The 22,806-nt window shown below is 38.9% G+C and overlaps 1 protein-coding gene across 3 annotated transcripts in view; it reads left to right on the top strand.

Moving 5' to 3' along the window:
- The window catches only part of DACH2 (dachshund family transcription factor 2), a 642,364-nt gene that overhangs the window by 587,223 nt on the left and 32,335 nt on the right, over nt 1-22,806 (top strand). For 2 of the 3 annotated variants that reach the window (XM_019521377.1, XM_019521374.1), the window contains exons 9-10: nt 18,885-19,030; nt 19,796-19,943. In XM_019521377.1, coding sequence (XP_019376922.1) covers nt 18,885-19,030; nt 19,796-19,943 — 294 coding nt within the window. Of the gene's footprint in view, nt 1-18,884; nt 19,031-19,795; nt 19,965-22,806 lie in introns of all 3 variants that reach the window. The other variant, XM_019521376.1, reaches the window with a different exon arrangement.

Below are 22,806 nucleotides of genomic sequence, written 5' to 3'. Positions count from 1 at the left end.
TTCTCAGTGTAATTTTAATATACTGAAATATTAAATTATTGAAACAGATTTCTCTGATATGTTTTAAGGTCTTGATTTTGAACACATGTATAGGATGAAATAGGAATATTTTGATGTTGCTTTATTTCTATTTTATTCACTAACTTTATTCCCTTCTGTAGTACTCGAACTGAAAATGTGCAAAAACACCCTCAGTAGTAAAAGGAACAATAGAAGACTTTGCTTTTTCTCTTCTCTTTCAAACTGTGGACATATCAACAGTATTCTCTGGAAAAACTCTTAGCTGCCCCAAGATTAATAATAAATAAGTATAAATTCTTATTGACCACATGACATAACTTTGTGAACTGCACTAACGTGGTAAATTTTATCATGATTTCAATTCAGAGTAATTTCTTCCTGTGCAAAGTACTTTCTCCCTGGACAGCTGTTTACTTGCATGCAGTTGCCCTAAAGCAGTTACCTCTAGGCAGCTAAATGCAAACTGCCATATCTTGGGCACTACTGTTCATATACCTGTTGCCTCATAGCATTTTTATAGATATGTATGGATCAAAAACACATGAAGGTGTCTTATTTCAGTATTATATATATTATATGTTTTTAAAATTTATTTGCTAGTTAACTGATAAAGTTCTAAAAAAATCACATGTGGCTCTTTCTTATAAGCTAAATCTCATATTTAAAAGCCAAAAGAGAGAAATACATAAACAGATTAATTTAAGCTCACCATAGTGCCTTCTGCTAGTGTTATTTCCTTAAAACAGATAAGCTGCTGCACCCCTTTTAAAACCAGGGTCTTAATTTACTGTTTCCTTTCATCTGTTGAAAAAAATACTTTTCTTTTTTGCATTCAATAGTTTGTTCTGGTCATTAACATTTCTGTAAAATTAAGTTTGAAAGGTGCTTTTAATGTTCAGATAGACTGCAATGCACATTTGGCTGTTAAAGTCAACCTACTTAAGGCAGAACTAATGTTTAACACTCACAGCTATTTGAAGTAGTTCACTGCCCAGTTTAATGGTGCTGCCAAGGGCAATGATCACATTACTTGCCATTACATTTTTGGGGGTTTGTTATTCCAGCAATAAAGACAATCTATGATAGTTCAGAAAACATTGGCTTAGATTTTAACCACAGCACTTTTCTGCTAACAAGCTGACAGCTATAATTTTGGGGGGAGTAGCAGATAAGACACACTGAACTCTGTTCTTGGCCATATGCTACAGTCAAGAGGTTTAGTTGCATGCTGCAGTCTGTGCTAGTGATTTTTATGTAAGTTCTGTTGTAAAAGACACAATCAATCAAAATACAGTAAGGGCCATGCCTCACATTACACTTAGGACATGTTAACTAGACTTAAAGCATGTGCTAAATGCAACTGTATTATAGAAAAGTTACAACTTTTTATGGGAGGATTATCTCCAGATCATAATAAGTACTGCATGTTCAGCTACCGCTGGACTGCTCTACACAGATGATACAAGTTTTAAGACTGATGGGGGGCTAAGACTGACAGCTAAATGTTGGTCTCAGTCCCAGCACTACACCAAGTCCAGTTCAAGATTGCCAGCAGCAGAGACCCAGCTCAACGTGCAGATATTCTGGGCTCTGCTTCCTATACCTGCCTTCATGCACTGCCAGTGGTAGAGCCCAGCTCACCCCCGTGTGCCAGGGGCAGGTGCTCTTGGGCAGGGCAGTGCTGGGCATGCAGTAGGGAAGGCATGGGCATGGAGCATGAGAGTTGCATGTCCTTATGGGTGAATGTGGGAGCTATGGTGCCCAGTGCCAGAGTCAGAATCTGGGTGGGGGTGGGGAAGGAATACCTAGCTCCAACCCTCTCCAGAGCAGGCTGAGATCGCGTTACTGAGTGACTGCTCAGAACCCATGTTAACTTTTACTACGGCATGGTAAGGATTTCTACGATATCAGATAAAACAGTCATGTGCAAGTCCGGAGTGGTGTGCAACTTACTGTAAGAACTGATCTCCTATAATAAGAACTGCAGTTTGCACATTGCACTCAAGACCATTTACGTCTTACATTCTATATAGAACTTCCCCATAGCTGCGGTCACTTTAAGACAATCATAAGCTTAATGGATTCTGATTTTGTGGAGACATGGAAAATGTGTTTATAAACAAATTATTCATGGGAAACTTAAAACTTACATGTGCATGTAAGTCCCATTAAAGAAAATGGAACTGATTCTTTTCCCGGTGAAGTCAGTGGAAACTTTGTTCTAAACTTCAATGGGCCCAGTGGGAGCTGCATATGTACAAGGAGTGCAGAATTTGACCCCAAGGAATAAACAACTGAATGAGTGGATGTAGTATATCTCTTATTTCTTTTCCTGTTTCTGGACCTGATTGCATGGCATCACAGATGCTATTTCTCACTTAATGAACAGGAGCTGAGAAAGGATTTAAAGTTAAACAATAAACATTTTTAGCCAGGAATGTTTTTTTAAAAATTAGTGAGTAATTTTTTCCTCTTACAAATTCCTCTTTGGAAGTTATATCCTGGTACTTCACTGATTTCAGTACAGATGATTGGATACAATTGAGAGGATATTAGGCTTACTGTTTTTATACTGCTTTTAGCAAATATCTCAGAAAACCAGTTTAAACAAAGAGAGATAACAATAAACATATCATGCCAATGAGCATTAGGAGACAAACTGTCCATTGCTACTTGAGTTTTATGCAGGAACATGGGGGCAGATCCAGAGGGGGTGCAGTGGCATGGCTGCATTTCCCTTTTGGACTGGACCATGCTACAGGAGCCTCTTGGGACTTCTTTCAAGTCCCCAAAGCATGTAAGAATTCCCTTGCCTTCCCCTTTACTCCCCTTCCTCCCATCCCCTGCCTTTCACTGCTATCCTGGGGGCAGGGGAAGCTTCAGATGCTCTGCTGCTTGTGGGTTCCCTGGGAGCAGGTATGGGGAGGGGGACTCCCCCCTCCAGCATACACACCCATCCCTGCTGCTGCCTCTGTGGCTGCTCCCAGCTGAATTCAGCTGCTGGGAGGAGAAAGCTGAACTTAAGACAGTGAGGAAAGCATCAGCTGCAGGTGGGGAAGGGGAAGAGGGAGGGGGGAAAGGGCAGAGGATGTGCTCTTGAGCATGGAGAGGAAGTAGGGGGTCCTTACATGATTCGGAAACTTCAAAGAAGTCCCCAGAGGCTCCTGCAGCATGGTCTGTACACCAGTGGGTACAGGGGTGTTAAGTATAGGAGCAGAGAAGCTCCCACACCCCTCTGCCAAATCCTGGATCAAGCCCTGCAGTGAAGGTTCTTGGTCCTTGCAGGCAAAAGTAAAATATTCAGAGAAGCTGCAGTGCTGTAAATGCATTCATACTTTTTAAAAAGCATGTCAATATAGATTCATTAGATAGAATATAAACAATATGAGACCTAACAAATGACATTTCATACTAAGTACATCACTGTAATGGGCCATGTTATTCTGAACTGGGAGTATAAATGTTTTTTGTTCATACACATCCTGTAACAGTTCTTGAGACAGTCATGCACAAAACACCATTTATAATTATAGCAGTTTGCTGTTTTAATCTGCTCTATGTTTACTTCTGTTCTTTTGTTGATGGTTAATCCATGTGCATCAAGCTAAGGAGAACTCTTCATATGGCCATTTGATAAAGATTATCAGTTCCTGCCCCCTAAATTTCAGGAACACCATAGCATTTTTTGGTTTGGAAAAACTAACAAGCTGATATTTAGTTGCTTGCACAGAGCATTTTTCTCACATGAATACTTTCTGTTATGTCACTCAAATCCCATTGACCTAGTTTAGTCAAAGGAACTTTTTCACATGAATAGGGTAAGGAGGATTTGGTCCATGGACTTGATTCCAGTGTTTAACCCTTTGGATTGTACGTAGTTTGAAAATCTTATAAAGAATATGATTCTGTAAAAAGCTTCGTGTGCTGGGCCTCTCAGCCCCCTTAAAAGTGCTTAGTAGTAAACAACACATAGTTTGGACCTAAAGAGATGTTACTGTTTTCTTTGTGGTTAATTTTTTCTGCATAATCTGATTTTCAGAGGTTTTCTTTAGGCAAAGAAAATAATAATTGTCAGGTTTTAGCTAAATTATAGAAAGAATTTATTACATTGTTTTGCTCCAAATTGTATGTCCAATTTAAGCACCTTTTATCAGAAATAGAGCAGCTTGATTTCAGTCAGCAGCTACTACCAAAGCATAGAAATTGAAACAAGGTAGATCCTAAAAGAAAGCATGTGTTTTATTGTTTAAAAAGAATTGAAATGCAAGGGTCAAACAGTACTGCATTAAGCTGAATAAAAAAATGACCCTTGGAAGAAGAAATTCAATCTTTACAAGAAATGTACACAAGCATCTTAAGGAGTAAGATTGATATATTTTCTGATCCAGCACTTAGTGGGTGCTGTGAGGTTCAGTGACTATTGACTTGCTTGTTTACAGGAACTTGGCAGATACAGTTTTGTTACTCTGGGTTATAACAACCTTTGTAAAACCTTTGAAGCTCAAATAGCAATAGATTCATCATCTATACATTTCATAATTTACAAAACTAGTTGATTGAAGCTGATTTCAAATACTACTTTTGGTTTAGAAAGCACAGCCCTGCCTTTTAGTAAACAATTAAAATGTTGTTTCACTGTGTTTATTCAGAGTGTATAAAGCCCTGTTTGACATGTATGAGACACTACATAGCAGCACACAGCTGTAGCCCATCCAGCATCTTCCAAATGAGTTTGCACAAGGAATAAAAGATTGCCATCTGAGCAACACTGGAGGGAGACGAGAGCAGACAAAAGGCAGTTAGGCACTATGAAAAATAAAAGACCCTGTTGAGAGAGAAATTTCAGAGCAAATGCCCCAATTTTACAGAGATATACTGTAGCATGCAATGTACATTGATTTTAGCTCATAAAGTATGCTGCTATTGGGATTCATTAAGCTTCATTTTCCTGTACTATCATGAATGGATATGTCAGCCACTCACCAGAGTGGTATGCAATTTCAAAGCAGAGAGAGGTACCATAAAGCAGAAGGAAAATATAACATGCCCTACTGAAATGAGCAAGTCAGTTTTAAAATCAAAGTGTATTGGTTACTAAACCCTTGACTTATAGTAGCATTAAACAGGAACCAAGAATTTAAAAAGGAGGCTATAATAATCTATGAAATAGATTATTTAGTACAATTTACAAATACCAAATAATAATCATGGTTAATTCATATTTGCATCCCACCTGTACTGAAGAATCTCATGTATCAGTGTTCTGTCAATTTTGCATTTTTCTCCTTTTTCAGAGAAAAGCAAATATAGATCACTACATAGTTTGGTTTTTTTTATTGAATACACATATTATTTTCTTCTTTGTTTACAAGTTGGTTTTTTTCCTATTTCTATCTCTTGCAGGGGATAGAAAGGAAGAGTTCCTTGTGGGTCCCTTTTGTTTTCTCTCATCTCCTTTTTCCTCTAAGCCAGCTGTAGAGAGCTAGCAACAGTTCTCTGTAGGGTTCCTCACCATTTCTGCAGGCTTCAGCTAAAACAGATTGCCGACTCTAGAACCCTATGACTAGTGCGGGTTTCAGGATGTTGACGAGTGCTCTGATCTTTGGAGTTTGATATAGATTCTGTTTGCCTGAGAAAAAAAAAGTGTCAGTTCTGGGCTGTTGTGTTTTTTGTATATATTATTTTGCATATTTTCCTTTTAAATTTTTTTTATATATCCCCCTCTCCCCTCCCCAATAGTCTATTAAGATTAGGCAAGCACTGATTTTAAGATGGAATGTAAAGGCTTCCATTTAGTAAGGAATGCCTTTGGAATCTGTGTGTTTTAATTCCCTTGAAAGATAATAGCTTGAATTATCAGAAGGTGTATTGTGAAGCTTGAAACAGTTTTCCAAAAACTCTCCAAACCCTGTTGTAAATTTTTTACAAATCAATACACAAGATCCCAAAACAATGTATTTGTATTTAATCATTATAAACTATATTTGAAGATAATATTTTGTTCTATTCATCCTTCATTTATATCTCAAGATTAGAGCTTAGGTTTTGCATTTTCTCGGCAGCAGATTTTGGTCAGTATTAAAATAATTAGCATTAGGAGTTGACTTTACTACCAGAACTTACTACAGGGTACTCTACATTTCATCTCCTGGGTACTTGCACGTTTAAGTATGGGGCACAGTAGCTTGGGTATACAGTTTTTCATAGACTTTTATTAGAGATTAAGCACTAGGAATTAAATTCCCTGTGCTGTTAGACCGTAACATATTACAGAAGAAGACTAGTGCACTGAATTAATCTACTTTTAATTTTTTATCTGTTACTTCACAGATATTTCATCTGACAGTATTCAGATAACAGAGCCCTACCTGCCTTTCAGGGTAATAAGTTTTATATAACCTACTAAGATGATAATAGGGAGTAGGTGGCACTGGGAAGTAGGCAGCCTTCCCTTTCCTCAAAGCTAAACACAACATGACTCTGATTTGCCCAAGGGAAAGATATAACAGATAAAGGTCACAAAATATAGCTTCCGCCTGATGAGGTTTTCTTCTGACTTCCCATCTTTCACTTTTTGTGATCTCTGGTTGCAGCAGAATAATGACGTGGCTGGGCACCCAGGGTGGCTGCCACATACAATGGCAGCAGTGTCTTCCAGTTGCTGAAGCTGCCGTGATTGCAGTCGTGCAACCTAACAGAAACTGTTTTGTTCACTTCATACCTCCATTGGAGCCCAGGATGGTTGCCCGTGTCACCCTGCCAATACTGCCTGATAGGCTCTAATGTTGTAGCAGAAGTGCTTAGGATGAGTGCCAGATAGCAGACTGAGAGCTTAGGGCTAGAGATAGAAATTAGTACAAGTAACCAGAAACCAGTTCAAATCTGTAATACAACAGAAATTCAGTGCACACAAACTGCTTTCAGAACGGCCAAAACCAGTTTGAGATAGACCTGAATGGATGTTAGTTTAGACTTAATTGATTTAGGTTAATTTGGTTTATTGAACTTCTGTCCAGATCCCCTCCAGATTCAAGTTACTCACAATCCCCCAGCATCCCAGGATGTTTTGCACTTCCCTTTACTCACCCCATCCCACCCCTGACTTGCAGGGTTGGTGTGCTAACCCTGGCGCAAGCTCTCTGTTCCAGACAAGGAGGGAGATGTGCTCTAGCGCCCCTTTCTTTCTGGCTTGGGCCACTGCAGGCATGCTTATCAGTTCAATCAATGCAGCTTAGACTAACGTGCAAAGATTGAATTGATTCAGCCTCAGGCTTTTTGACTATCTGTACTTAGCCTGTACTCCAGCACTACAAACCAGAAAAGTCTAAGCAGAATTGTGACCAGGATTCTTCCTCAGGTGACAACAGGGAAAAGATTGGATCCTTACAGTTTTAGGGCATAGTAGAGTAGGTTTCCATAGACCTTGATAGGTAAAGAGACTGCAGTGACTGAGAAGATATTAATTAATGCTTTCTTCTGAAGATGAAGAAAATATGAAACTTTATTAAATTGTCAGCTAGATCCCTCTCTATCAAAGAATTGTAGTAGAATTTATATTGGTGACATCTCTGTTGTAACAGCACTAACTTACCTATTACATTAAAGATGATAGGTAAACAAAGAAAGAACTAATTTCTTAGGTCTGACTGTGTCAGACGAATACAGACCAACATTAAAATGTTGGAATGTATTAGCAGAATGCTCTTTCTTTAGCCATATGTAGATTTATTGAAAAGGAAACTGCAAAGGTGGTAATCTTACTGTATAAATACATGCTTCTAAATAAAGCCAAAAGTAGAGTCCCACTTGTATTTATAAAGGATTTTCTAGTAATCAATTCTGAGAGTTGCCTTGTTCCTAAAATGTAAATATGTTACTGAATTTCCCCCTATTTCTACAAATAATTATTTCTGATTAAAAGTGCCCTGGCCTGACAGCACCAGGGAAATTAATAGGAAAAGCTTTCTATGAGTTTTAGAAGATGAGCAAAGACATATTCTATCTCTTAAAATTATTTAAGCAGGTGCTGTGGGAAGCCATTGCTTTTATAAGGCTCTTCAGATGTTTACAGCAAAACATTTTTTCCCAGTGATTGAATTTTTCAAAGTACTAAAATACCACGGAGAAATATGTTTCCCACCAGTTTTATGGCTCCCTGGATGCATTCAGTACAAACCTTGTATCTGCTTGGACACAAACACTCTATTGCAAAAAAATATCTTGCCATTTTAACAGGCTATACTGCTCTGAAAGGCTACACTTGCATCACCAATGGGAATGTCAGTACCTTAAGACTAATACTGCTTTAAGGGCACTATTTTATTGAAGCTGGCCTGAGTAATTTGCTCCTGACTGTTATACACCCCTATTTTATTAAGGATATTTTACATCTGTGGAGGAGATTACTACCACTCTTATTTTCTCCACTGCTTGGCTTTAATGGATGGTATGGGATATAATATTTATTAAGCCTAAGCAGGGGAGGTCATAATAGCAGAATTGTCCTTTATAACCTATTTTATACAGTTGTAAAATAAACCTTAATAAAACAGAAATAATTACCCAGGAGTACAAAATGCACATACCTTGACAGTCAAATATTTTGAAGGATTCTGAGGGTTTATCTTCTACTTATGCACATACATTAAGAAACCGAACTTAACAGTAATAATAATAACAATAGAATGCTATTTTTAAGCTTATTAGAAGATATGAGATATCATGTGTGTCATAATTACTGTATTAACATAAACTATACAATAGAAACCACTTCTGTACAAGATATATACTTGCGGGAGAGTTTTTTTTTTTTTTTTTTTTTTTTGAGGCTTGTTATTGTTATCATTTTCTGTATTTTTTAGCATCAAGAAAGGCCCCAAGCTGATGGTTAGTTTCCTACCAAACGATTCTTCTGATCTTACTGATGAATTCCATGTTTTGATACCATGGAACAATGATGATCCTTGTCATTCTGCTTCAGAAAAATGATATCAGAGCCTGTAAGGTTTACCTGTGAGAACAAATGAATTATTTTACTACTTGTATAAGCTGGAAGGCACAAAGTGTCTTGATTCCAGTTTATTTTACCAGAGATTAGAAATATTGACTTTGTGGGAGAAAATGGACTGATTTTTTTTGTTTGAAGCTATACCAAGTCACGTGGGATTTGTATTGATAGTTGGTGAGAGAGTTTAACATACTTGTTCTGGCTATGCATCATTCACTTAATGCATTGCACATAGAGCTGTGTGGGTGCAAAGGAGTGCAAAAATTAGATGCAACATTGGGTTAAGTATTGGCATAAAGATCAGGATAAATTTTATTTTAAAAAAGAAAAATAATTGCATTTTCCCAACATGTTTATTTGAAATTGCAACATACTTAAGAGGTACAACTTTTGTTTTTGGTAATGCTATAGCCATGACTAATATAGAAAAAGGGGAGCAAAGGGTTAAAGGAATAGTTATACAGCAACAAAGTGCTACCTTGTTATTGGAGTGAAGAGGATCATTGCCTGGCTTGGGTGGGGGTAGGAAAAGAGAATTACTTTTATACCTCTTCCCCTGATATTTTCTCTAACTTTTTCATTCTGTACGAGGCATTGCCTGCCATGGAACAATGAGCATATCCATTGTCTGAAACCCTTGGATCCCCAAATCATCTGCAGTTCTGTCCTGCATCTTGGCCTTCTTTGGTTCCTTGCCACCCTGGCTCTTGATATGGCTTCTCCTGCTGGTTCCATCCCCTCATAGTTCTCTCTCATGGGCGGAGGGGAGGATTTCCATAAGAAGTGAATATAGCTCTATAATATAGTAATTCCTGATAAGGCTTTCCAAAAGGGAATGATGCAGATCTTTCCCTCTGTTCCCTTATCTCTGTCTTCTCTTTTCCTCCTATATAGATCTAGGGGGAAATAATTGGGCCTGAAGTTGTTATACTAATTATCTAAACTGACATTCTTGCAATGTGCAAGAGGACAGAGTGGTGTGTAAAAAAGATGCACTAAAAACACCTACAGTATGACAACAAGTAGTAGGGTAATTGCTGAAAATGAAGTCTTTTCTGCCATGCCTTCCTGTCAACATCTGTTGTTCCATATGGAGTCATAAATATTTGCAACAAAATAGTTGAAGAAATAATCTCAACATTAATAGGGGAAGGCTGAATCCGCCAAGAAAACTGAAGATTCTTTTTTTTTCTTGGCAAGTTCCACCTACCTACCCTCATCTGACAGTTTAAAATCTCAGTAGAAGAACCATCTGACTGCAGTGGAACTTAAAAATTAGCATAAAAAGAAGCTTGTGTGATTCAATAAGTGAGTGAGTTAGCTGTAAAAGCTTTTGTAGCCACTTGATGATGGAAGGCCATCTATGGGGCTTTTCTCCCAGTTTTATTTCCTGGTTTAAATTTTTGCTTTTATCTCGACACCAGAAGAATTCTATATTTATGCAAAAAAGGGGAATGTTACTCTTTTTACTTGGTTTCTGTAATTTTAATAAAGATTCATAAAGTTGTCAGACAGAAAATAAAATTTGGTAGTACTTGATTTTTCATTTAGAATTAGGGACTGTTTTGTGCAGTCATTCATTCAAAACTCCGCCTCCAAGTTACCTAAGTTGTTTAGGTAGAATGACTTCCAGCATTACCTAAATATGTGGATTGACTCCTAGCAGTGCCTACGTATGACAAAAGAATAACCACGCTACAAATCCTAAATAATAGGAAATTTATTTAATGCATTGTTTTGCATGTTTTATAGGTAATGTCAATTTTATAAACAGAATCTGTTGTATTTCACTTTTTTGTTAATTAAAAGGACTTCACTCAGGTCTAGAGAGAAATTTTTTAACTTTAAAAAAATAGTTATGCTAAATGTTCACAGTAGTGAAGTATTCTGCATTTTTATTCAATTTCTTTTTCAGAAATTCTCATCTAACTTAGATTTCTTTCTTGTTAAGGTTTGAATTAATAAAATATGCTCATTTTTTTTACTGTCAGTACCATGCAAACATCAAACTATATTGTAAATATGCACGAGTTAAAAATAGGTATAATTTTCAGTGTTATTAATGAGAACACATTGATGAAAATGTCAAAGCTGTATAATTATATAGCATCCCTTGTTAAAGAGTGTACAGATAGAGACAGACTGAAATTACAAATTTCAGTTTATTTTAGTCAAGTTTTCCATTCCAGGGTTATCTATGATTCTTAGTCCTCTTTCCATTCAAACATTTCTTAAGTGCCTTATTATGAAATTCTCTATGGGTACATGCAGACATTACAGTTAGATCAAACTAACTATGGTGTAGGTCAGTCTAAATGCCAATCTGTGTAGACATTCAAGGGGTATAAATCAGAAAAAAATGGCAGAGTCAAACTATGCTAGTTCACCTAAGTATGTGAACTACTCTAGATTGGAAATGAATAACCCAATCAAGTGAACATTTGCACATGTTTGGAGTGCAGCTCTGGGGTTAGGAAAGCTCAACTGCTTGCCCCAGCCTCAGAGCTGTGCTCTTCCTGCTACCCTAGCCTCCCTCTGCTGCCTGGGCTAGTTTTGGCCTCCTGATCCCTTACCCCCAGATATACAACCTTCCGCCCTCCACAGACCTGCCAGCCCCCCACGTATCATCAACCCCCCCAAGCCTATCCACCCCTCCCCCAACCCCAAGTTACTTGCATTGGGTTCTGGGCACAGCTCCTGGCACCAGCAAATATCTGCACATACCTCCCCCAATCTATGATCACACAGCTTAAAGGATGAACATAGATGGGGTGTGATGAATGTTTGCATGCATCCTGTGTAAATGTGCTCTCATAACTCCAGAGATCATCTCAGTAGAAAGGGCATTACACATACTGCTTGCCCAATTTTCTGATTTTCTTAAGCCTTTATAGTGCTCCAAATGTTACAGAAATTATCTCTTTAAAAAAAAAAGTATTTCAGTATATTCAAAACAGTAAAAAAGTTTTTTTGGTACTACTTTAGAACAAATTTAATTCATTTTTAGGGCATGTGGATAAGAACCACAAGGTAACTGAATAAGGTGATATGGAAGATAGTTGCTTTTACTGTTTATAATAGCTTACAGAGCTTCTGGCATATGTATCCTGGATGTATATACACAGTAGCTAGATACTATTTTTAAGTATATTTTTTTTTTTTATTGCAAAGCTTACTAGTGAAAAATGCTATTGTGACATCCAGTGATATATAAATCCTTTTTAAACTGAGGAAAGGTATGATTTAAAGTTCCTGTAGTGGATTAATCAGCTACTCTCCAATTGCATTCATTGACCCTGTGCATTCAGGGAGTGTAATTAAGAAAAACAGCAGTGACTTTAATATTGGCACCTGAATCACAAGGTTAAAGCAGTAAATTTTGAAGTCTGATTTGTGCCAGGTCATGAGGAGGTATCTCTCTTCTCATTGATGAAAAGAACTGCTCAACTCCTAGCAGGGAAACAATAAGAGAAGGAGTGGGTTGTGGAGGGTTTTCACAGCTCTTAAGTCACTGAAGATGGACAACTGTAGCCTCACAAATTATACATACGTGTATGCATGTCTATTTGAGTGGATGCATTTGCATACACACCTATGTACATCCATATTGTTTCAAATAAGATTTCAAATGCTCTTCTTAAATATTTGTCTTACTGTAAAAGTCAATCCCACTAATAGTTAAGGGATTGCAGTTTCCAAGATTTAACAGAAAGTTAAATGAAGTATCATCTTTTGAAAAACAGCAGTTTATTGTGTTGTTATCTACTGCATTCAACCCTCATCCTGCAGGACTCATATGTTTGGATCTTTATGCCTGTAAGAATCTGAATGAAGTAGATTTACAGTTTGAAGTCAGTGGAACTTGGATGGACATATGTGCATAGCAGGATCATGTAAAACTAGACTTTTTATTCCACAATAAATACATGGGGATCCTGCTTTCAGAGACAATGAGCTCTTACATCTCCCACTGACTTCAACTGGAATTATGGTCATCATTTTGTATTTAAGTATTGAAGACCAGAAGGAGAACCATTGGACCATCTAGTCTGCTTTTTTGTAACCACAAGCCAAAAAATGTTGCCTTATGTGAAGTCCAGTGAGGTCAGATACTCTGGTATCAGGAGACTATGAGTGCATACAAGTGTTACAATTCTATCTATATGTAGATAGATTACTTTTTAGTCCAGTAAAAATGCTCAGTGTACAGGCATTCACAGTACATAAGTCTAAAAATGGCATGCCTGGTAGAAAGTTAAAACCTCATATTACGAGGTTTAAGTCTAGTGCGGTAGGAATTAGATGGGCATAACAAACACTTGTATAGTTACCCAAGGAATAGAAGCTCCTCTGCTGTCCTTCAGTATCCCAGCCTGCATTGCTTCACATCCATCCTTCCCTTGCAGAGGAATACTCTGCGACTTGGCTGGACTCAACTATTCTGGCCAAGTCACAAAGGAAATCTCTCCCCCTGTCAGCCCAGGGACTGGGAAAACCCAGCTTCTTGGCTGTACAGCTGAAGCTTCCCCCCCCGCCAGATTCTGAGCTTTAAATGTTGTTGCCATTGCCCAGCTGAGGACTGCTCCAGTTCTCTCTGGGAGCAGTTTTGCAGGGGAGGGGAGCAGGGAGTAATGTTCACCACCTCTTCTTCAATCCAGGGATTACCTACCCGGCGATCCCAAAGGCCAGTTTCTGTCGGTGGTGGGGGAGGGTCCACAGGCTTTGTTCCCAGGAACAGCTGTGCTGTTTGGGTAAAGGAGGGGTGCGGCCTCCACCGCTCACTTACCCTGTACCTAAAATGCAGCTCCTGCTGGGACTGGAGCCCGCTGCCCCCTCCACCGCAACCACTGACAGGGAACAACCTGACCTGGCCCTGCTGGACTGGAGACCAAAACCCACCTCCTCCACAGAACTAGACTGGCCCAACCTGGACCCATCAGCACCCAACCCTAACACAGCAGCATCTGACCCTGACTAGACTCACCTGACCTGAACTGAAACTGGGTCCATTGACTGGTGCCAGAGGGGTAAGGATTGATGGGGTGCTGGAAGGGAAGTTTTCATTTTGAAGACAGTAGGTACAATCTGGATTTGCTGTCTGAACATCCGCCAGCTGGGCAGGAGGGAGGAAGTGTGTATTGTGGAGATTGAGGACATGAGCCAGCCAGTCAAATCATGGCCAAATGAACACTTGTACAGAGGGCTTCCAACCCCCTAAACTGTGCTGCTTAACTTCTGCTGGTTCATTTGAATACCCTAACTAGCATGCCACAGGCAAAGAATACCAGTCTGGCACCAAAGCCCAAACCTTTGCAGCGATTAACAGATATGCCAGAATGATCGCTGCTGGCGAACCAGGTTCCCAGAAGAAAGCAAGGTCCCTTGTAATCTGAGCTAGGGGACAGTTCTTTTGTGATGCCCAAAGGGAGTGAGCAGGAAAATCATGAGCATGGGAGGGACCACAGTGTTGAATGGAGTCTCTGTATTGCTTCACAACCCACTAGTCATCCCATGCAGTTTCACATCTCTAGCTGTGGCTACTCTGATGCTTCAGAGAAAAGCCAAAAACCCAGAAAACCCAGCTGAGCATTCTTGATCCCTAAAAAGAACTGTTTGGCGTCTTGAAACCATGAAATTTCATTAGAAACGTGATGTTAACACAGCGCAACAAGTGTTATAGGACTAGTCACTGTGATGCCGTCAGTCATGATCTCCCACAAGTACACATACACAGACAAGCCGCTCAACCTCACACACTTGCTGACATCTTTTCTTAACATATTATACACTTGATTATAGAATAGAATAAGGTTTGATCCTACTATAAACGCCAATTTTACTTCATCTTTAAAATGTTTTTGAAAGTGAAACTAATATATTCAGAAGTGACAGGTTTTAGTCCATTCCTGTTGATTCATTAGAAAAATGTTTGTTTGGGTTTTTTAAATTATATCCTCAATCCACTTTTAAGGAAAGCCATTATGTCGTGCAGTTTGTGATAAGAATATGGAAAGCTTAGGGACTATACATACACGATTACGTTTTTCACCCTGCTTTCTCTATCTAGACCTACTTGTTTGTCTCATCCATATGTTATATCTTATCTCTTAAATGCTAAATGCTTTGAGGCAAGGATTCTACATATTTATAGAAAAACAGGCACAAAATGGGGGGAAGGCAACCTGGTAAGCTTATGAATATTTAAATGTTTATAAATAGTGCTTTAAACGGTTTGCTTGTAACTCGTTAGTACAGAAGCTTGCGCATCTCTGATTTAGTTGGTCTACAAAGTGCAGATCTACCCTGCTTTCTGCTAGCCTGTGTAAAATGAAGGTGACATATTGAATATACAAGATGCATATCTAACGGTATTAAAGGAAAGCTTTTAGAACAGAAAAGCACAAACCTGCTAGTTAATAAAATTGCTGGCCAATTTTATTTGTGCTGTCATGCATCTTCTATTCCCAATCCTGATTTTTGTGTTTAGGCTGGAGTTTCACTTTCCAATCCTTATTTCCCATGCTTAAGGAGACAGAAGATGAAATACAGCAGTTTGCTGAATCAAGAACAAACTTTCTAGTAGCCTTCAATGCAATTTCCATGGGTAATATTCCATTCATTCTTAGTATTTACTGTATATTTCTCTCTGCTGCGATATAATTCTTGCTTACGTATATGTCTATTTATCAGAACCACAGCTAGAAATTAAAATAAAAAGACTGCTCTCTAAATAGATTCCTGAATGCTATTATGAAGTATGGCAGGTTTAACAAACAGGCTCAATAAAAGCAGTCTTCCCTTTGCCTCAATAAATAGAAAGGTTGTTTGTGTCCTTGGTTAGATAGTAGTTGTCCTAGCTTGATTTCTTGTTTATTCTATTGTGTTTTGTGCATGAATTCAGCTTTTAACATGCACCTCTTAAAATCATCATGCTTCAATCAAAACCTTTCTCCTTTTACTATGAAAAGATGCACTTATTTAATCCACAAAATACACTTCTAGCACTTGCCCATTTTAATTGCTTTGCCAATTAGGACTTCTCAACCCTGGGTAATAAATTTCTGCCTAACTGTGCACTTATTCAGCATGTGGACAAAATGTAGACACTATTCACATGTGAAGACCTATTACAGGATTGAAATAGATTTCTAATGCATTTATCATTCATCTTTGCAGTGTGTGATTTCAATCAGAAAAAAATGATAAATGGTTTGACAGTTTCCACCCATATACACTAAAACATAATATGCTTCTACTAGTTTTCAGCTATTACAGACTTTAACATGCAATGTGACCTTGGTCTGCAAAGCATGTTTGGTTAGCACAAAAACTTAATCATAAGAAGTCATAAGTAGAATCCTTCTTCTTTACTGCCCTTTTCCTGGGACTAGGAAATTTATTGCTTGTGGGACAGGTAGGATATGAACAATGGGCCAAATAGAGTCCAGGGTTATCTCATCTGTGTGAAAACTGCTGCTGAAAATCGATGTGACCTCTGCTATACTGTCATCCCAATTCCCACCCTCTGTGTCCTATTTGTCTTTTGCTAGAAGCTTAGATCTGTGTGCTGTCTCTATGTGTCTCTCTTGGGCCAGATTATCAAAATGAATCATTGCCTGCATACCTCTTATATTTCTATTTATTTTCCTGGTGTTGACTAGGTCTGATGAAATATGATTCTTTTTGCATTTGATCCTCACTGCAGCAAGCAGCACCTAATTTAGCTGTGTCTATCTCTTTAAAGAAGAGTAATACTATTTTGAAACTTCAATCTACTGTACAGTAACATTACAAGCCATAGACCATGCAACCTGTCTTCACAGTCAATAGTAATTTTCCTTTCAGCCAATTTAATAGTATTACTTCCATCTCCAAATAGCAGAGATTTCTAGATATTTTAAAGAAGTTATAGTTTTCCATTATGCATACTTTATGCGTTACTCCTTTTCAAATGCCACTTTTGTTTCGTCTGCCTAAACTGTGTAGCATAGATGTTATTTCTGTGTAGTATCATATGCAGCAACTAATCAATTAATTTTAAGAACTCTATCTGTTATATAAAATATTTAAACAGGAGAAACAGTATATAGTCTTTGAATCAGCAGGAACTCAGTGTTCTGAGTGTGTAACCAGAGTCTTTTAAAAATAGATCATTTATACTATAGATAATCCAGCTCTGCAAAGATGTAAAGATGTTGCAGACTTTTGCTATTATTAATACTAGGAATCATTATCAAGATGTTCCATTGTACGTACTTACATAGTGAAAACAAATACTCCTTAAATATAGATGTCAAAGAATACATGAAAACTGCTTGCAATCTGAATCACTTGTCAGCAAATGTATTTCAGAAATATAACAGAAATAGCTTGCTACTCCAAAGACGTCTTTGGAATTTTTTTATCAAGATACATAATTTTACGTGTGCAATGAGTCTTCAGTTTAATTTGTTATTTGTAACTAAAGACTGATTGTCTGGTTTGTTTGTTTTTTTTAAAGAAGGCCCTGTGAATATGATGTAGTTTAATTGTAAATCTTGGAATTAATATGACCAAGGCACTTGACAAAGGAAAATATCAGGAGTGGTTGTGCAGCTGATTTTAGCAAACACATGCCTCATAAATTTATAGTCAATATATTAGTTTCAAGCTTTACTAAAAAGCAGTTGCTGTGAAGATGTTCTTCATAGCTTCTGAAAGTGCCAAAGTTAAAGGAATATTTTTAGGATAGGATTTCACTGAAACATTACACAGATATATTTTTAAAGCATTTCATTAAACTATTCAAATAGTTTACAGGGCATCATATGATGTAAAATGACTGTGAAGAGATTTTTGTTTTAAACATCTAATTGTTTCAGCAATAAGCCTCATACTTAAGCTTGTAGAGGAAGGGTTTAAAGAGGTGTAAAAGGAGCTGAATTGTGTGGTTGTTGCTCTGTAACGTGACTTTGTTATAATGTTAATTGATAGCTAAAGTTTAAGGAATAAATGGGGTTATGAAAAGCCATTTTATATTTTCTCTAGACACCATGATGCATCTCAAATAGGGGAGCCCAGATTGGACAATTTGTAACAGACAAGTCCAATCTGGCTATGTGTTGAAATTGCAGGAGCCAGGCTCTAATTCTGCTATGCTACTACCACCTTGCTAGTGACTGACCCAGCGCGAAGTACATGCTTCCTCTTTCTGGGCATGTCTATGACCTTAGGTGAGACAACTCGCTTTAACCTGAGGTAGCAAAATATCTACCTCAACAAAACTTTTTTAGCTAATGCCTGTCACTTGAAAGGTTGAGAGTAGCAAGGTAGTTTATAGGAAAATCTGCATTGACACAAGATCACCAACTAACACTTGGTGTCATTTAGGCAAAAAGGAATAGCTCAGAGGAGATTGTCACTGACTTAGGCAGGAGAAAATTAAAATGAAGAAGGAGAAATGATACATTCCCTATTATAGAGGGATTTTAAGGTTCTAGCCAAAACCAATTGTTCATAACAGAATAACAAACATCACAGATTAATGAAAAGTAATTCAGATCTAATAGACTGTGCAAGATAGCTATATTTCTGTAATACAGCGGGATATTTCTGGCATTTGGGCTATAACACAATACCTGTACAACCTCCCCCAGTTTACTTAGCATTGATTTTCTTCAGCTGGTATTACTTTCATCCTTAACAGTAACAATCCTTTTACCTTAAGACTTAAATAATGGTTTATTTTGTTACAGCATATATGTTAATTTCAAAGGTGAATCAGGCCCTGACTTTTAGAAATGCCTGTTACATGGAAAGGAAAATTACTATTTCTGATACTTGAATTTGCTGATGTTGTTTTAATATGTCTTTACAGAAGAGGTCCAAATTGCCATTCCAATAATGAAACCAACCTTAGATAAAGTCCAACTGGCTGGACAGACCTTGCCTCCTGGATTTCCTGCACCATTTCTTTTTGCTGATGGTCTTTCATCGGTAGAAACTCTATTAACCAACATTCAGGTAAATTATTCTTCACTGGAACAGAGGTAAAAATGTAGATAAAATATTACCTGGAATTGAGTAATCCATATTTTCTATGTTACATCATGTTGGTTAAGAAGGATTTGAAGTGTCACATGCATTTTAAATGGAGACATAAGAAAATGAAAGCATATGGTACTTGGTGCTTTGTTCAAAATACAGTAAGAGTTATTTTTTTCTGATTAGTAGTAATATATTTTGGGTTTATTTTTATGATTATATAGAAGAAAAATGGAATTTTTAGGTTTGTATTTATTCAAACATCTCTTAATATTTTGAGAATTTCATTTTTTTCCTGAAATTCTGACTTTCTTCTTAAAACAGTAGCTTTAAAGGTGTACTTTGAATTTGAATAACTGACTTCATTGCTCTTAAAATTTTTGCAATATTCTTTGAGTTGTCTATTTGACTTAATGGTTGGAAGTAAATGCCATGTTGAAAGTTAATCTTATTTTCCTTTTCCTTTTCTCTTCTCCTTCACCTTCACCTTCTTTCCTTTTCTTTGTACACTTTGTCAAGTTTTGAAAGTCACATTACCCAATGTATAATAAACACCATCAGCAGAATGAATTCAAAAGTTATTTTGAATGGCTTCCCCCCTTTTCATAGAGTATAAAATGCTGTATATATAACACAGTGGCTCCATTTTTTTCAGGTGCATGCAAAACTCTACAGGTTTCTCTTCATTTTTCTGTTCCCCCAACAATATCATCAATAAACTGATGATTTATGCTGTGTTTTTAGGGTCTGTTGAAAGTGGCTGTGGACAATGCCAGAGTCCAGGAAAAACAGATACAGCAAGAAAAGAAAGAGTTAAAGATGGAGCTTTGTAGAGAGAGAGAACTCAGAGAGAGCTTGGAAAGACAACTTACAGCCGAACTGCAAAGCAGAGGTACGTGGATGAAGAATGAAGGTTAGCTATCTAATTAATTTATAACCCTTTCGGTGTTCCCAACAGCAACATTTAAAATATTTTGCTTGCTCAGAAATGCTGATGCCTTTGGGTTAACTGGCAGTCCTACTTTGCTGTAATGCACCAGTGGACAAATACTAGTAATAAAAGATTTAAATTTTATAAAAACTATGTCAAACACATTTTTCCGCAGGCAGGTGGAATACTAACTGTTTCTTAGGGGATAAATGGCCATGGTAGTCAGTGTCATGCCTTTCACTTGTATTAGTGCCATTCCATCTGTGTGTTCCCAGCTTGAATTTCTGATTTAGCAGCTTTATTTTTTTCTGTGTTTCCAACTGATATCTAATAAGCAGTTGGTATCCGTCTTATCATGAGGAAACTTCACACAGGAAAGATGCTTGTAAACTGCATTTTCAGACTTTTTCTTTCATCAGTTTTCCTCTAAACTAATTTACTCCTGCACAGGAAGGATAGTTAGTTAGCCTTGCTTGCAGATAACTCCTGTACAATACAATCAATCAGCTGATGGGAGGAGATTCTTACTGAAGCCTGTCCTTCTTGGAGATCTGAAGCAAATAATCTTATTAATTCTCCCGTCTGCCATCATGCCATAAAGGATGGAATGCAATATAGCTCTCAAACTGTTCTTTTAAGGTTGAAATATGAAACAAAGTCAGTATATCCCTAAACAGGATAGGGAGTTTTATTATATAATATTATAATAATATGAAATTAAGAGAGAAATTAAATCTACGATTTTCAGGATGGTATTGTCAGACGTGTGGGATTTTCTAGAATTCAGCTTCCACATCAAAAGGCAACATTAAATGGGGATAAGAAATCATCAATGTGAAAATACACTACCTATGGATTAGATTTGAAAACCTAGAAATGTAAATGCTAATTTCTACCTGTGTCTGCTTCTTTAACTGATGCTGAGATTAGATCTGCAAAGCCTGACTAGAAAAGCTGAGCAAAAGGAGAAGTCTAGGAGTCAGGTGAAAGTGGTGACACAATTCTTTTGAGATTGACAAATATCAGTTTATCTAAAACAGTTGCACTACTCCAGTCTGAAGGCAAGAGAGTATGCTGCATTCCCATGGGATGAAATTCATTTCTGTGTAGAGATTTATGCTTAAAGTTTGTGAACTATTTAAGTTCTCTTTAAGCCCTTACTTGGCTTAAGTGATAAATAGACTTTACTGGTCCCCAGCAGAGTTTTACCAGGAATCACTGAACCATTGATCTTGGTCTCATTCTTCTTTCAACCCATCTCCATGTCCAAATGTGCACTTGTATAGATGGAGATGCCATAGAGCTAGGCTTTGTTGCCCATCAAGTCTCCCTCATTGTATTTCTGTAGAATTATACTTTTTCATGGACTGTAAGGGAGATAGAAAACTGACTGGGGCATTGGGCTCAGAGAGTAGTAATAAATGGCTCAATGTCTAGTTGGCAGCTGGTATCAAGTGGAGTGCCCCAGGGGTCAGTCCTAGGGCCAGTTTTGTTCAATATGTTCATCGACGAACTGAAAGATGGCATAGAGTACATCCTCAGCAAGTTTGAAGATGACAACAAGCTGGGGGGGGGGGAGTAGTAGATACTCTGAAGGGTAGGGCTAGGAATCAGACTGACCTAGACAAATTGGAGGATTGGGTCAAAAGAAATCTTATGGGCCGTGTCAAGACGAGTGCTCACATGCCTCTTGCCCCATCTCAAAACCCTTTGAGATGGGTCAAGAGCCATGTGTGGGAACAAAAAAATGTTCCCTGCACTGAAAGTTTTCAGTGCAGGGACAAAATTAGACCGCTAGATATCCAGGGGTAAAAAAAACAACACTCTGAAGAACAGCTGGAGCCAGCATGGGAGTCAGTCCTCCAGAAGAAATGCTCTGGTTTTGGCCAGAGTATCTCTTTGGTGCTCCTGCTGCCCGTGGTGCTGTCCAGGGTGAGTTAGGGAATGGGGGTGGGAGGCTTTATGGGTGTGGCTGGATGTGAGGGGTGGCAGGGGGATGTCAGGAAGGTGTTGGGAGGGGCGGGGGGCGAGTGGCCGGAGCAGCTGTGGTGAAGCTGGCGGAATGCGAAGGAACCTGGGATAGACAGGTGCAGCTCGCTAGTCCGGCTTTGCATCAGAGTGGGTCACATGGCTCAGGGAGGCATGCACAGGAGCCACTCCTCCCAGAGTCATGTGACCCACTCCGGTGCAAAGCCAGACTAGCGAGCCGCATGGGTCTGTGCTGGGTCCCACCATGTGCCACCTCCCCGCAGGCACAGAGGGCCATAGGTGGGACTCAGTGCAGTGCATGGGGACTGTGCACCAAGCCCAGCTGGGTACTGCTTGCCCTGGGGCTGCTCTGCCACCCGGCTGGGCCAGTCCCATGGTGGCAGGACCCGTGCGCTGAGCCCAACCGTGTCCTGCCAGCCCTGGGGCCACTCATGCTGCCTGGCTAAGCCGGTCCCGCAACGCGCAGTCCCTGCATGCCACGCCAGGTCCTGCCGCCATGCGACTGGCCCAGTCGGGTGTCAGAGCAGCCCCAGGGCCAGCAGGACCCAGCTGGGCTTGGCACATGGTCCATGAGAGCTGGGAGCTGGCAGCAGTGGGCTCAAAGTGCCCCACTCCCACTGCTGCTGTAGAAGGTAACTTATAGGCCCTAGGCAGGGGGACTGTGGCCGTGAAGGGTACCTGGGACCCTGGGTGGGGGACTGTGTCCCTGCAGGGTACCTGGGATCCTGAGCAGGGGGGGCTGTGGCTCTGCAAGATACCTGGAACCTTGGGCGGGGGGCTGTGGACATGGGGGGAGCTGGGGCCCTGTGGGGGATAGGGGCTGTGGCCCTCCAGG

This window comes from Gavialis gangeticus, unplaced genomic scaffold (genome assembly GCF_001723915.1).
Source record: "Gavialis gangeticus isolate Ggan-Ray unplaced genomic scaffold, GavGan_comp1, whole genome shotgun sequence".
Taxonomy (NCBI): domain Eukaryota; kingdom Metazoa; phylum Chordata; order Crocodylia; family Gavialidae; genus Gavialis; species Gavialis gangeticus.
Note: the sequence above shows the minus strand (reverse complement) of the source record. Positions and strands in the feature narration are given on the sequence as shown.